The following is a 14712-nucleotide window of genomic DNA, read 5'->3' on the forward strand; positions in this document are numbered from 1 at the left end:
TGGGAGAATTAGCCTCAGGCAGGGATCAGCTCTCTTATTAGTAATCTAGTACAACATAGTTGCTCTGAAACCATATACACCCCCAAAATGGACTCAACAAGTAATATTCATATATGTGACCGTATTGATTCATACATACTTGACAAGGAAGAAGTTAGAGGAGAAGACTTTTGGAAGGGATGGAAGGAAGACAAGAAAGGGGGAAAGGGATGTAATATATTTTCAGTAAAACTGTAGAAAAACAAATTTTAAATTAAAAATGGGGGGCTAAAGAGATGGCTCAGCAGTTAAGAGCACTGAGTGTTGTTTGAGAGGGCCTGGCTTCCAATATAGCACTCACATGTTGGCTAACCATCTGTTGTAATGCCAGTCCCAGGGGATCTATCACCTTCTTCTGGACTCTACAGGTACTGAACACAAACACAGGCATGCGAGCACCATTATACATTAAAAATAAAGGTTAAAAACAGTGCAATTCTCTACAGTGATATCACAGCCCTGAGACAGACAGGAGCCAGGGCTAGTTAAAATGAATGCTTTCTGATCCTTCATGGAAACAGCTATGGCCTTCTTATGAGCCAGCCTGCTCAGAGGCTAAAATAGCCTTATTCTGAGGTTAGAATAGCTCAGTATAGCTCTCCAAGAACAGTGTTTGCAGTGCTGATAGGAAACTTTTCCTTGATATTTCCTGTATTCATGTTCTCTGTCCTGTGTACTTGTGAGAATTGTAGCATTGATACACCTATTATACCCAGATCACAGGAACCCAAAAAGACCACCATGGAGACTGAATCCCTTATGTGAAAGCAAAGAGCCTTTATTTCAAGCTTGGAGTTTGGTCTCTCTGTCTGTCCAACACAGCAGTGAGAACAGAAAGCCCTGAGCCCAGGTGGGGTAGGGTTTTTATCATAGCAGATGTTAGGATGAGTGGATTTCTAGGATTTAGGACCTTTATTGGCTGACATTTGTCTTGGGGGTATCTTGGTAAGAAGTGGAAAAAGGTCTCTGCTAGGCTCAGGGACATCTGGTGCTCTTATCTAATCTTAACAGTTGGAATGTTTGGGATGTCATGCACTTGCCCTTTGTTGCTGGCCCATCCTGGGTGGATCCCTGGCCTGGGTGGTGTTAACTTATGGATATTCCTAGATCCTAATGTGGCCTGTCAGTAAGCCTGTCAGAGCAGCTGTGTCTGTGCACCTATGCCTGTGATGGCAGCTATGTGGTCAAGCTGTTTTGGGCCCCCCAACACCTATCTTTTAGAACATACTTTATTCCCAGATTATGAGGACCCCCCTCCCCAAAGACCACCACGGAGACTGAATCCCCTAAGTAAAAGCAAAGAGCCTTTAATTTCAATCTCTGGGGCTTGGTCTCTCTGTATGATGCAGAGGTAAGAGCAGAGAGCCCAGAGCCCAGGCAGGGTGGGGTTTTTACCATAGCAGAGGTTAGGGTGAGGGGATTTACAGGGTTCAGGACCCTGACTGGGGGACATTCCTCTAGGGGTATAGGGAATGTTTGGAATATCAGGTATTTTCTCTTAGAAGCAGGCCCCACTGGATGGGGTCAGCTTACGGCTTTTCCTGGATCCAGGTGTTATCTGCCAGAAGCTGTGTCTGGGCCTCTAAGCCTGTCATGGCAGCTGTGTGGTCAAGCTGTTTTGGGGCCCCCCACACATGCATCATTATTAATCGGTAGCGTTGGCTCCTAAGCAACCTAGTTTGCCAATATCATTTACTTGATTTTGATCTTAGACCTTATGGTAAAGGAGGAACATGCTAGAGGCATTTCATTCCATCATTTTTAAAATTTATTTATGTTTCTGCATGATTTTGAGCTAAGAATGCCCCCAAATGTCTCTGCTTTTTATGATATAAGCACATTCAGAAGTGGATTTGTTCACTGAGCAAACTTAGGAACAGACAGATCTCTAAACTATCACGTCCAGACTCCCTATGTAAAATCCCCATCCTTCCTTTGTTGAGGAAAAGCATTGCATTGGAAATGGCTCCCATGCTCTCCGTGCCTGCCACAGGTAAGAAATCTTGGAAATCTTGCTCATCTCTTTTTGTTTTGGCTGTTGTGTTAGCTATTCTTTTTTGTTGTTGTTTGTTTGTTTGTTTGTTTTCGAGACAGGGTTTCTCTGTGTTGTTTTGGTGCCTGTCCTGGATGTCGCTCTGTAGACCAGGCTGGCCTCAAACTTACAGAGATACACCTGCCTCTGCCTCCCGAGTGCTGGGATTAAAGGCGTGCGCCACCACCGCCCAGCAGTGTTAGCTATTCTTTGTAGTCAACTTGACCATATATGGAATTAACTAAAAATCCAGACAGATACACCTGTCAGGGATTTTTAAAAACTAAATCACTTGAAATAAAAGAATCCATCACTAGTCTGAGTCTGTTGGAGTAATAAGATATACTTTTTTCATTATTAAGAATTTTTTATTCATTTTACATATCAACCGCAGATCCTCCTCTTTTCCCTTCCCACCCCCCAACCCCCAGCCTTCCCTCCAACTCAGCACAATTCCCTCCTCTGAAAAGGTAAAGCTTCCCATGAGGAGTCAGCAAACCCTGCTACATTATATTGGGACAGGCCCAAGCCCCTCCCGCTGGAGTAAAAGAACAGGAACTACAGATGCAAACATAACCAACAGAATATAAGAGATGGAAGAGAGAATCTCTGGCATGGAGAATATGATGGAGGAAATAGATTCATCAGTCAAAGAAAACACTAACGCCAAAAAGTCGTAGCACAAAACATCCAGGAAATCTTGGATACCATGAAAAATGACAAACCTAAGAGTAATATGGAGAGAAGGAGAAGAATACAACTCAAAGACACAGAAAATATATTTAACAAAATCATAGAAGAAAACTTTCCCAACTTAAAGAAGGAAATGCTTGCGAAGATAAGATACACTTTTAATAAGAGTCATACCTTCTGCTGGCAGTCTAAATATATAAAGGACATTGAAAAATTAAACTCTCTCTTTGACTGCTTGCCCTAGGTATGGCTAGGAAGTTCTTTTCTTAAGGGTATTAGAACCCATTTCTTAGGAATTGCCCTGTACATTGTAGACCAGCTGAGACAACCAGCCTCATTGGCTGAACAACCACTGGTAAACAGTCATCACTGGACTAGCTGGAATATAGCCTATGAACAATTCTATTAAATCTCCTTTCTGCATAAAAGAGAGAGATTCATTCTATCAGTCCTGTCTGTCTTGAGAACCTTGACTAATACTGCTGTTTTATTTTTATTTATTTATTTATTTATTTATTTATTTATTTGTTTGTTTGTTTGTTTTTGTTGTTGTTGTATTTTTCTGACCTTGTCACTCTGGAAGATGTGCTGGTTAACAATAGGTCTCATTAAAAGAATTCTTCCTTGCTCTGTTTCTTTCTATGTATTCATGTTAACTTGGGGAATACATTTTTTTTCTATTAGAATTCATTTTTCAAGAGATTGACTTGGATTTCAGGAAGAAAACTTCTACAGAATGGAGCCATCATCCAGGCTAGACTTATCACAGTGTTTGTGCTCTGGCTCTTGCTTTTTCCTCAGTGTTGTCTGAAGTCCTTGATCCTACTAGGTAGAAAGTACCTGCAGTTAGCCTGAATTTAGCATGAATCCATGGAACAAAAATTTTGTTTTGTGTCCTACAATCTCTTTTTAATTGTTAATATTCTGGGCACCCTTCTACCTGTGGTACAGGAAAATCACCCCACTACACATTGTGCAATGAGCTATGCAAACTAATCACCTTGTATCCAGGAGGAGTGCCCAGGGGAAGTGCCCAAGGTGTGCTGGAAGACAGAAGAATCAGCTATTAGAGGCCAGGTGCAAGTGCTATTGAACTGCAAATCACTGCAGACCAGGGAAAGTCTGGCCCCGGCTTGAAAGCCTGAGCCAGATCCCATTGTGCTGTGGCCTGGAGCACACTCTAACCTTAAGGGAGTTGCTCTTGTCACTCAGACCTCACTAGCCAATCAGGATCTCCAGGCCTACCACAACCAGAAGCAGAGGAGGGCTCTTCCGGGCTCTATGCTGCAGGCTGAGCAAGCAGGAGTGGTTTGGTGTTCTGTGTTCAGAGAGCTGCTGAGGGGAGACGTGTGGGGAGCCTAGAAGAGCTTGTAAACAGCGACATGGTGAGTGAGGTGCTGCTCTGTTCGGGTGGGGAAGAGCGATACCTGAGCCTTGGGAGCCAGGTGGTGGTTCCCCACCTGGGTTGGATGGGAGCAGGCAGCCTGCCCCTATAAAGTCCTTGAAACTCCCTGGACCGGGTAGGAACCTGTGAATAATGTTCCTCTAGGGGCTCCATTTGCTTAGAGCACTAAGAGCAGGGGAAATGAAAATGGGTGCAGAAAAGAAGCCAAATTTGCAGCTCCGTGGGTGAAAGAGGAAAAGTTTATTCCAAACTGGCAAGGTTGTCTTTTGGGAAACTATCAAGAACAAGAAGGAAGATACACACAGTTCAACAAAAGTTGTATTTTATTATGCGGAGGGTCCTTACAAGGTTCACCTTCTAAATTCCGAACTGCAGGGCTAAGCCTGTCTCCAAGGCTGCTCACCTGTGCCATTCATTCACCTCGTGAAAGTCAGGCCCAGTCTCTAACAGAAGTCTCTGATTCAAAAGTCTTGGATTCAAGCATCAGCGTCCTTGGGGAGACTCTCCAGCCACAGGACAGATCAAGTTGACATCTCACCAGATAAGCAGAGCAGAGCATTTGCTCTTGACCTCTGCTAATATACTGTCCAGTGGGTGTCAGGGGGTTCTAGGACTGTGTCTGGTTATCTTGAGTGAGTGATGTGACTGAATCCTGTTTATGTGGTACATGGGTGTAGTGGGGATCCTGACTAAGCTGTCTTTACATGACTCAAAGGCAGTTATATTACTAAGCTCATTAGAGAAAGAAGGGGAATCTACAGGGGATATTTCCAGGGTAAAATGGAAACACAAGAAAAGGGGATGTGAGCTGGGGTAGGGCTTGTGATCAGGGAGTCTAGAGGCTAGCATTGACCTTCACAGGTTAATAGGCACCAGGCGTGTTATTGGGAACCACATGACCCTCTTCCCAGAGATAAGGAATATGACCTGGTTTTTGTTTGTTTCTTTGTTTTGCATGTATGAACATTCCTAAATCCCCTGAGGAAATAGGGGCTTTTGTCTAAATGTCTGACTTTGACAAAATGAATTTTTTTGGGGACCAGACAGAGAAGAGTGTGTGTAGAAATATCCTGGTTATTAATGACACGATGCTTTTGGTGTCTTAGAAGGCAGGTTGCCAAACTTGGAGAGGCCTGATTCCTCTAGTATCTTCTAGAAGTTTTGCACTTCACATTTCATTGTTAGGTGTAAAATCTAGTTGGAATCTGGGCAATAGTGGCGCATGCCTTTAATCCCAGCATTTGAGAGGCAGAGCCAGGCAGATCTCTGTGAGTTCGAGGCCAGCCTGGTTTATGGAGAGAGATCCAGAGCAGGCACCAAAACTACACAGCGAAACCCTGTCTTGAAAAACCAAAAAAAAAAAAAAAAAAAAGCCTCCAAAGATAAGTTGTATGCTAACCAGGCCTGTTATAGATTAGGATGCTAGGATATAACTGTATTTTCACCAGGGTTAAAAAGGATGAAACTGCTTGTTCACCAGGATTAACCAGGCATGTGGCTGCAAACCATAACAAAAGAGAAAGCCCTGATTTATAACCAGCCACTAGTCCCATCCCCATATCCAAGAGCAAGCCTCTGAGAAGCTGCTCAGAAGATAAATTACAGGGTCAAAACAGACATTAAGGGCTGGTGTTACACAAACCTTGATTCCTGTGAAAACGTGGTTATTCTCAGATGGGCAACATGACCCTGGGTAACAATTATTAGAAAAGGAAAAAGTGGAGTATTGAGAGCTGGCCTGTTCAAGTGAAGCTTTCCATGAGGCCCTCATGTACGGAGAAGAAATTGCTCCTTCTCAAACCTTGGCACATGCCTGGTAGAGCCAATAACAGCCTGAGGTCTAGCCCTTGGCAGCTTTTCCTAAGGCCCAAGATACAGAACAAAAACAATTACTACTTTTAAACCATGAATATGCTTGAGAGAGCTGGTAATGGTCTGGGGACAGGGCCTTTGGGAAAGGGTTGCTTCAGATCCTGAGAACCCCAATTCTTCCCACCACATGGGTTTCTGATTATCAGTCCTAAGTCTACTGTGGACTTGGTCAGTAGTATTCTTGAGAAACCCTATGTTTCTCTTATGCTACAACCTCCTCCTGAGTTTTTCCCATTGTATGAGAGTTTCTGTTGACTTCATGGAAGCTTCCCATTTCCTTACGTTTCAGCCCTAGAGTTGTATACAAAGTCTATTCTTCTTAAGAAGCTCGCTTGGCATAAGATAGATTGTGCAAGACCTCCTACTTCCATGTTTTATCTTTTCTGTATTCTCCTCTTCCTGGCACCTCCCCCTCAGGACCCTGATATTGAAGAATAACCTGCTGTTTCCAGTCACTTGTGCATTTAAGAAATAATTGTGGGAATATCCTTGCTGTGTAAATCTCCTATCTGTCTAAGTGGCTGGACTTGAAATGTCTTTTCCCTGATTAAATTGTTCAAAATATAAGCTGGGGACTGAACCTAAAAGAAATTTAAGGATGACAGCATATGTGAAATGAAAAATCAGTTCCAGGTTGACTCCTTGTTGAACAGTAGCCAGAACACCATGCACAGTATCATTAAATATATTCTAAGTTGGGTGGTGGTGGCTCATGCCTTTAATCCCAGCACTTGGGAGGCAGAGGCAGGCAGATCTCTGTGAGTTCGAGGCCAGCCTGGTCTCCAAAGCGAGTTCCAGGAAAGGCGCAAAGCTACACAGAGAAACCCTGTCTCGAAAAACCAAAAAAAAAAAAAAAGATATTCTATTTCCTTAATCTTTGAAGTACATGCAGTGTTTTCTCCCTGGAAACACATATTAATTCTATAACAATTTCACCTGTAGCCTTTCCCAGAAATGTTTCTGAGACAAGCTCAGTTACATTGACTTAGGTAACCTTGACCCAAGTCTGTAGCTCCACAAGGAGTCACCTTGGAGTCTGCTGATTGACCCAGCTGATGGACCCTGCTGATTGATTGAAGAATAATTAAATTCTTCAATTAAATGGCAGTAACACTATAGTTTTAAAGTTACCTATTTGAATCATGTAGTGGACTGTGCATTGCAGAAACAGGAAATGGACTTGCATGTGGAGCAGGGTTTTGCCTTCAGCCCAGAATAGGAGAATCATTTATTGTGTACACCACAGGGGCAATGGAGTAGACAACAGGGAGAGCAGAGGCTGATGTTTAAGGCAGATCACTACAGGATCACCATCGTGAAGAAGGGCCTAATTGCGGCAGACTTTCTGTGTAATTTCTCAGCATGCATTAATTCATGCCCTGTGAATGAAAGCAGACCTGTTTGAGGGGGGTGTTCAATTTGGGGAGGGTAGCTTGAGCCAATGAATACTGAATTGCCAATTAGGGAACTCTCCTATGCAGATATAAGCAATTCAGATTGAAACAGCTAAGGCAGCTCAGAGGTTTGAGACATAAGCCATCAATGGCTGTAACTGTGTGTTAGATTACAGATCTCAGCAGCTAACTTTGTGAATAGGGGCAGGGTAAATCAGTATCTTAGTAATGATATTCCTCTAATAGGGATGGGCCAGATTTGAAAACTGAAGTGTTGGTTTCCACAGATTCTAAACTTTGCATTCTATATTCAAGTTTGTTTGATAAATTTTACAAATAGTCTAGAAATTGGTAGAAAGGAGGTGATGGGAATCATCCTTCAGCAATACTTGACTAGAATGCTTTTAACTTCCTGCTTCCTTAAGCCACAATAGTGTGATTCAGGGAATTTCAGTTCCAGGATACAAAAGGGGTTTATGAGCTGCAATGGCTTCTCCGGTGTGCGTGGCTTTGGGCAGGAGAATAAGGCAATTTCTTTTTTCTCTTTTTTATTTGATCAAGCACATTTTCATTTATAATATTTGTATATTTTACATACCAACCATAGATCCCCCTCTCAACCCTCCTCTTGCTTTACCCCCCCCACCCCCCTCCAACTCCCCCCCCCCCCCCATCCCCTCCTTCAAAATTGTAAAGCCTCCCATGGGAGGACAGCAAATTCTGGTGCATTCAGTTGAGGCAGGACCAAGCACCTCCCCCTGCATCAAGGCTTAGCAAGGCATCCCCAACATATGTAATGGGCTCTAGAAAGCCAGCTAGTGCACCAGGGATAGATCCTGATCACACTGCCATGGGCCCCTCAAACAGACCCAGCTACCCAACAGTCTCCAGTATGCAGAAGGCCTAGTCTGGTCGCATGCAGATTCCATAGCTGTTGGTTTGAAGTTCATGAGTTCCTGAGAGCTTGGTTTAGTTCTCTCTGTAGATTTCTCCGTCATGATCTTGAACCCTCTTGCTCATGTAGTACCACTTCCCTGTCTTTGACTGGACTTCCAGTGCTCAGCTTGGTTGTGGATCTCTTCGTCTGCTTCCATCAGTTACTGGATGAAAGCTCTATGATGACAGTTAGGGTATTAACCAATCTGATTACTGGGTTCAGGCACCCTCTTCACTATTGCTACTAGTCTAGTCTTGGGCTGTCTTTGTGGTTTCTGGGAATTTCCCTAGAACCCCTTACCCTATTACGTTTCCCTCTATCAAAATATCTCTTTCATTGCTCTCCCATTCTTTCCCTCCTCTAGCTTGACCATCCTGTTCCCTCATGTTGTCATCCCCCATCCCCTCCCCTCTCTAGCCCCCATCCCAGTTTACTCATGGATATCTCCTCTGTTTCCCCTTCCCAAGGTGTTCCATGCGTCCCAATTAGGTTACTCCTTGTTTCCCAGCGTCTCTAGAGCTGTATGTTGTAGTGTGATTATCCTTTGCTTTACATCTAGTATTCACTTATGAGTGAGTACATACCATGCTTGTCTTTCTTAGTCTGGGTTACCTCACTCAAGATGATATTTTCTAGTTCCATCCATTTGCATGCAAATTTCATGATGCCATTGTTTTTTACAGCTGAGTAATATTCCACTGTGTATATGTACCAGTTTTTCTTTATCACTTCTTTGGTTGAGAGGCATCTAGGTTGCTTCCAGATTCTGGCTATTATGAATAATGATGCCGTTGAGGTAGTTGAGCAAGTATCCTTGTGGTATGATTGAGCATGCCTTGGGTATGTGGCCAAAAGTGGTATCCTTGGGTCTTCAGGTAGACTGATTCCCAATTTTCTGAGAAGTCACCATACTAATTTCCAAAGTGGCTGTATAAGTTTGCATTCCCACCAACAGTGGAGGCGTGTTCCCCTTGCTCTACATCCTCTCCAATATAAGCTGTCTTCAGTGCTTTTGATTTTAGCCATTCTGACAGGTGTAAGATGGTATCTCAGGGTCATTTTGATTTGCATTTCCCTGATGACTAAGAATATTGAGCAATTCTTTAAATGTCTTTTAGCTATTTGAGATTCTTCTGTTGTGAATTCTCTATTTAGATCTGTAGCCCATTTTTTTAATTGGATTATTTGGTATTTTGATGTCTAGTTTTTTGAGTTCTTTATATATCTTGGAGATCAGCTCTCTGTCAAATGTGGGATTGGTGAAAATATTTTCCCATTCTATAGGCTGTCGTTTTGTCTTATTTACGGTATCCTTTGCCTTACAGGAGCTTCTTAGTTTCAGGAAGTTCTATTTATTAATTGTTGCTCTCAATGTCTGTGCTACTGGTGTAATATTTAGGAAGTGGTCTCCTGTGCCAGTGCATTCTAGGCTACTTCCTACACTTTCTTCTGTCAGGTTCAGTGTAACTAGATTTATGTTGAGGTCTTTGATCCACTTGGACTTGAGTTTTGTGCATGGTGACAGATATGGATCTATTTGAAATCTTCTACATGTTGACAACCAGTTATCAGCCAGCACCATTTCTTGAAGATGCTTTCTTTTTTCTATTGTAGAATTTTGACTTCTTTGTTAAAAATCAGGTGTTCATAGTAGTGTGGATTTATTTGAATCCATTGGTTGACGTGTCAGTTTTTATGTCAATACAAAACTGTTTTTAGGTGACTCACATGGGGAAGTTGTCCTCCTCCCTGGCCTGAACCTGGGCTTTTGTCACTAGAATTCCCTAATTCCTCTGAGATCATCATTTCTGTAATGGGCAGAACCTTCACTTCTAACTCTACAACCAAATCCCCACAAAGCTTATCCTACCTTAGTTCCTTTAATCTCTGGATGAAAGTTTCTCATAAGACACTGCAGTCCTTATCTAAATGCACCAGGCACTATTGGTAAGGAAGGCAAAAATCACAGGTTTCTATATTAGGTGCTAGAACACCACTTAACCAATTCCTACTATCAATTGATATTTATCTTCCTCCAGTCTTCAGGCTACAATGATGTCAATGACCGTTCTTTCAGGGTTAGTGTTAGGATCGATCATACAGTCCAATGACATGGAAACATTCAAATTTATATTATTATTTCTGAGAATAAGAAATAGATTGGGAGAATGTATTGACTTCTAGGCATGTCCAGAATATCAGGATTAAATGCATTTTCATCATTGGATAGCCAGAAGCCTATAGTGACATTGATTAGAATGTAGTCTATTGATTGAAAATTCTCCTAGATAGTATGAAGTATTTGAATCCTTGTCTCTCATTGGTGGTTTTCTTTAGAGTGCTTATGGACCTTTTAGTGTTAGAAGCCTTTCTTGGGAAGTTCCTTATGGGGGATGGGATTTGTGTGTCCATAGCCTCCCTCCATATCCTGTTCTTTAAATCTGCTTTCTTGTGGTTGAAACTGATCATCAAACTTCTTTGTTGTGCTGTCATGTCTACACCACCATTATAGACTATACCCCTAAATTACACAAGATACAGCAGGAACAACTGATTTTTATTCCTATTCCATTTTGCTAGTCTGATGGTTTTTGTTTGTTGGTTTTTCATTTTTAAAATACATACTTTTTTTTTTTCCATGGCAAGAATTCTCTGTGTAGGTCTGGCTTTCCTGAAAATAGCTCTATAGATCCGGCTGTCCTTGAACTCAGAGATCTACTTGCCTCTTAACTGCTAGGCCAACTCTCCTGCCCTATACATTTTTTATTTTCAACATTTACATTGCTTACATTTTCATCTGTACACCTGTAACTGTTTACACATATACTCACTTCTAGCAAGGGCTTATTAATCTTACAGTTTAAACTGGGGTAATTTAGGTTTCTAGAGGATAAATACAGAACTGGAGTTTATGCACAACTATTTAAAGAAAGTTCAGTTGGAACCTCTGTGTTTTATCTATTTCATTTATTTGTTGGTGAGCATGGTCTTACTATGTACCACTGACTGTCCTGGTACAAACTGGAGACACCAGGCAGACCTCTATCTTAATGATTCACCTGCCTCTGCCTCCTGAGTGCAGGAATTAAAGGCCTGAGCCAAAAGAACCAGTTTATCCATCTTTTTTGGAGTTAGTAATTGTTCACAATTTTTCTGATGGTTACTCAGTACTGTTGAGCTCTGATCTCTTTGCTCCTCTCTCTCTCTCTCTCTCTCTCTCCATATATATATATATATATATATATATATATATATATATATTTCTCTGTTAGTAGATATTTCTCTTATAAATGTATATCCTGTTCAGTGGGCTCAGAAATGACAGGGTGAACCTCATTTTCAGTTTCCTTCCAAATGACTTGGTGATTACATTAGAACTTCTGTTTCATGGAAGAAGTGTGGGAAGCACACAGAATTATGGGAATATATTGTCAAGGAAGAATACAATTCCAATGCTGTCAGTATCATGATTTCTGTAACATACTGTTATTTTAGGATGCAGTGACCTGTGAGGATGTGCATGTGAGCTTCACTAGGGAAGAGTGGAATTTGCTGGATCCTTCCCAGAAGAGTCTCTACAAAGATGTCATGGTAGAAACCTATAGGAACCTTACTGCTATAGGTAAGACTGAGTTTTTCTTCAATTGTTAAAGTAAGCGGTCAAGTGTTTTGTGGTTATTGATGCTCTTCTGGGATGTTGATTATGAAAGAGGAAAAATGTAAATAAGGCAGATGTGGTTCTAAAGTTCAGCAAGGATAGTATTATATTTTGCAAACTTTCTAATAACATATCATATATTTTAGGTTACAAATGGGAAGACAAGAATATTGAAGAATATCATCAACCTTCTAGAAGACATGGAAGGTAAATTTCAGGTGAAAGCTGATACAAATGTGTCTCTGAAGTAATGTTGGTGGGCCCAGGAAGTTTTCATGAAAAGCAAGGGAGGAAATAAGCATAGCTTTAAGTGTCTTGATGATTATTAAATTCTCACAACACTATTTACTTCAGTGTCAGGTAGCTGACCCATGCTTACAAAGCATTCTTTTCAGAAAAAGAAAGAAACAGTGGCTTAACAGATAGGACCATCTTATTAAATCCTGTAAATGCCATGTTGCAAAACGATCACTTGGTTGGGTTTCATATCATTCAGGTATATGCAGAAGGCTTATATGTGGGCTAGGTGATTGGTGTATGTTCAAGAAATTTCAAGAAGGAAATAGTCACTAAAAGCTAGTGCTGTTCTTACTCTTGTAGTGACTTACAAAAATATTTAGGCAGCAGTTTATGAAAGCCAAGAAGGTTGTCATGGAGAAATTTTAATCTCTATACCACATCTCTATGTGGTATGAAAAGTAAACTTTGTAAATGCAGTGTGAAAACCTTTTATTTGTTACACTTTTATAGGCATATCATATGCCAGTCTGGATATAATCCATGTGAGTCTAAGGGATATGTATAGAAGTAAAATACTTACTTCTCCCAGATCAGTTATAAGATGTGTAATAGTCCCCATTATGAGCAGACTTGTTGAGTGTGATATAAGTTTACAGTAACTTGGTTTTCCAAGTTCATTGGCAATTCATCAACAAACTCATACTGGAGAAAAATCCATATGAGTACAAGAAATGAGTACAAAATGTTGTGTTTGTCCTGGTTCCCATTGTACATGTATTATGACTAATACTATAGAAAGATATTTGGAATTCAGTCAGTGTGGTAAAGCTATAAGTTCTGCCCATTTTCTTCAAAGATGTAAAGAACCTCATATGGGGAAGGCATACTACAGATAGGAGCCATGCACTAAGTCTTTGAACCATCACAGGTATCTTCAAACATGTAAAAGAACCCATATTTAAGTTGAAGCCTATAAAGGCAGATAACTTAATAATGCCTTTAGTTCTGATTCCTCTTTACAATTATTATAAAGAACTTCTATGGAAGATAAACCCTATGAATATAAACTATATGGTAAATCTTTAGCATGACAAACTTCTCTATTGTATGGTAGACTTCAAAAAGACAAATAGATGAATCTGTAGTTAATGTAGTAAAGAATTTACTTATTCCAGGTTTCTTCACAGGAACAAAAGCAGTGATTCTGCAGAGAAAAACTATGAATGTAAGCAATGTGGTAAAGTGTTTATATGTTACAGCTCTCTGAAAATGCATGAAAGAATTCATACTGGAGAGAAGCTCTATGAACGTAGTCCACGTGATAAATCCTTTGTAAGTAACAGTCATCTTCAAAGGCATGAAAGAACCCAAACTAGAGAGAAGCACTATGAATGTAATCACTGTGGTAAAGTTTTTACACAGAAGAGTTATCTTCAAAGGCATGAAAGAGTTCATACTGGTGAGAAACCCTATGAATGTAAGTTGTGTGATAAAGCCTTTACACGTACCGATTATCTGAAAATACATCTAACAACTCATACTGGAAAAAAACCCTATGAATGTAATCAATGTGGTAAAGCCTTTTCACATCACAACTATTTCCAGGGTCATAAAAAAAGGCATTCTAGACCCTTCAAATGTTATCAATGTGGTAAAGCCTTTACATGTAAAAGAGATCTTCAAAAACATGAAAGAACCCATGCTGGAGAGAAACCCTATGAATGTAAACGATGTGGTAAAGCCTTTTCACGTACCAGTTACCTGAAAATACATGAAAGAATTCATACTGGAGAGAAACCCTATGAATGTAACCAGTGTGGTAAAGCCTTTATATGTAACAACCATCTTCAAATGCATGAAGCAATTCATACTGGAGAGAAACCCTATGAATGTAAGCAATGTGGAAAAGCTTTTGTACTACCTAGTAACCTTAAAGTACATATAAGAATTCATACTAGAGAGACACCTTATGAATGTAAGCAATGTGGGAAAGTCTTTGCATATCACATTAGTCTCCAAATACATGAAAGAACACATACTGGAGAGAAGCCCTTCAAATGTAACCAATGTGATAAAGCCTTTATATGCAACAGTCATCTTCGCAATCATGAAAGGTTGCACACTAGATAGAAACCTTGTGAATGTAATCAGTGTGGTAAAACTGTTGCACACCCATCATTTTAAATACATTGGAATACTCATACCCTACAATACTCATAATCAAAGGAAAGTCTGATATCTAAAAGGTTTGCATAATTGTTTGAATCCATAAGGAATATAGAAATACTTGAACATACTGTTCACATTTAACAGAATTTTTTCTTTCAGAATAAGTAATCTTGTCTAACTGAACAGAGCAGAAGGGTGTTCGCTGAATGTCTTTCCAAATCCTTTATAGCCACAAATTCTCTGAGCATAGAGCAAAACATTCTGTACTTAAAG

The 14712-nt window shown here is 40.6% G+C and overlaps 1 protein-coding gene across 1 annotated transcript in view; it reads left to right on the forward strand.

The window, feature by feature from the left end:
* Positions 1-14400, forward strand: part of LOC128124196 (zinc finger protein 120-like) — a 51313-nt gene extending 36913 nt beyond the window's left edge. Inside the window, exons 4-7 of the mRNA XM_052760388.1 lie at positions 11868-11994; positions 12177-12237; positions 13446-13579; positions 13649-14400. Of these exons, the coding sequence (XP_052616348.1) occupies positions 11868-11994; positions 12177-12237; positions 13446-13579; positions 13649-14400 (1074 nt within the window). The remainder of the gene's footprint in view (positions 1-11867; positions 11995-12176; positions 12238-13445; positions 13580-13648) is intronic.
* The last annotated feature ends 312 nt before the right edge of the window (positions 14401-14712 follow it).

This window comes from Peromyscus californicus, unplaced genomic scaffold, assembly GCF_007827085.1.
Source record: "Peromyscus californicus insignis strain IS unplaced genomic scaffold, ASM782708v3 Scaffold_4__1_contigs__length_199733344, whole genome shotgun sequence".
NCBI classification, from domain to species: domain Eukaryota; kingdom Metazoa; phylum Chordata; class Mammalia; order Rodentia; family Cricetidae; genus Peromyscus; species Peromyscus californicus.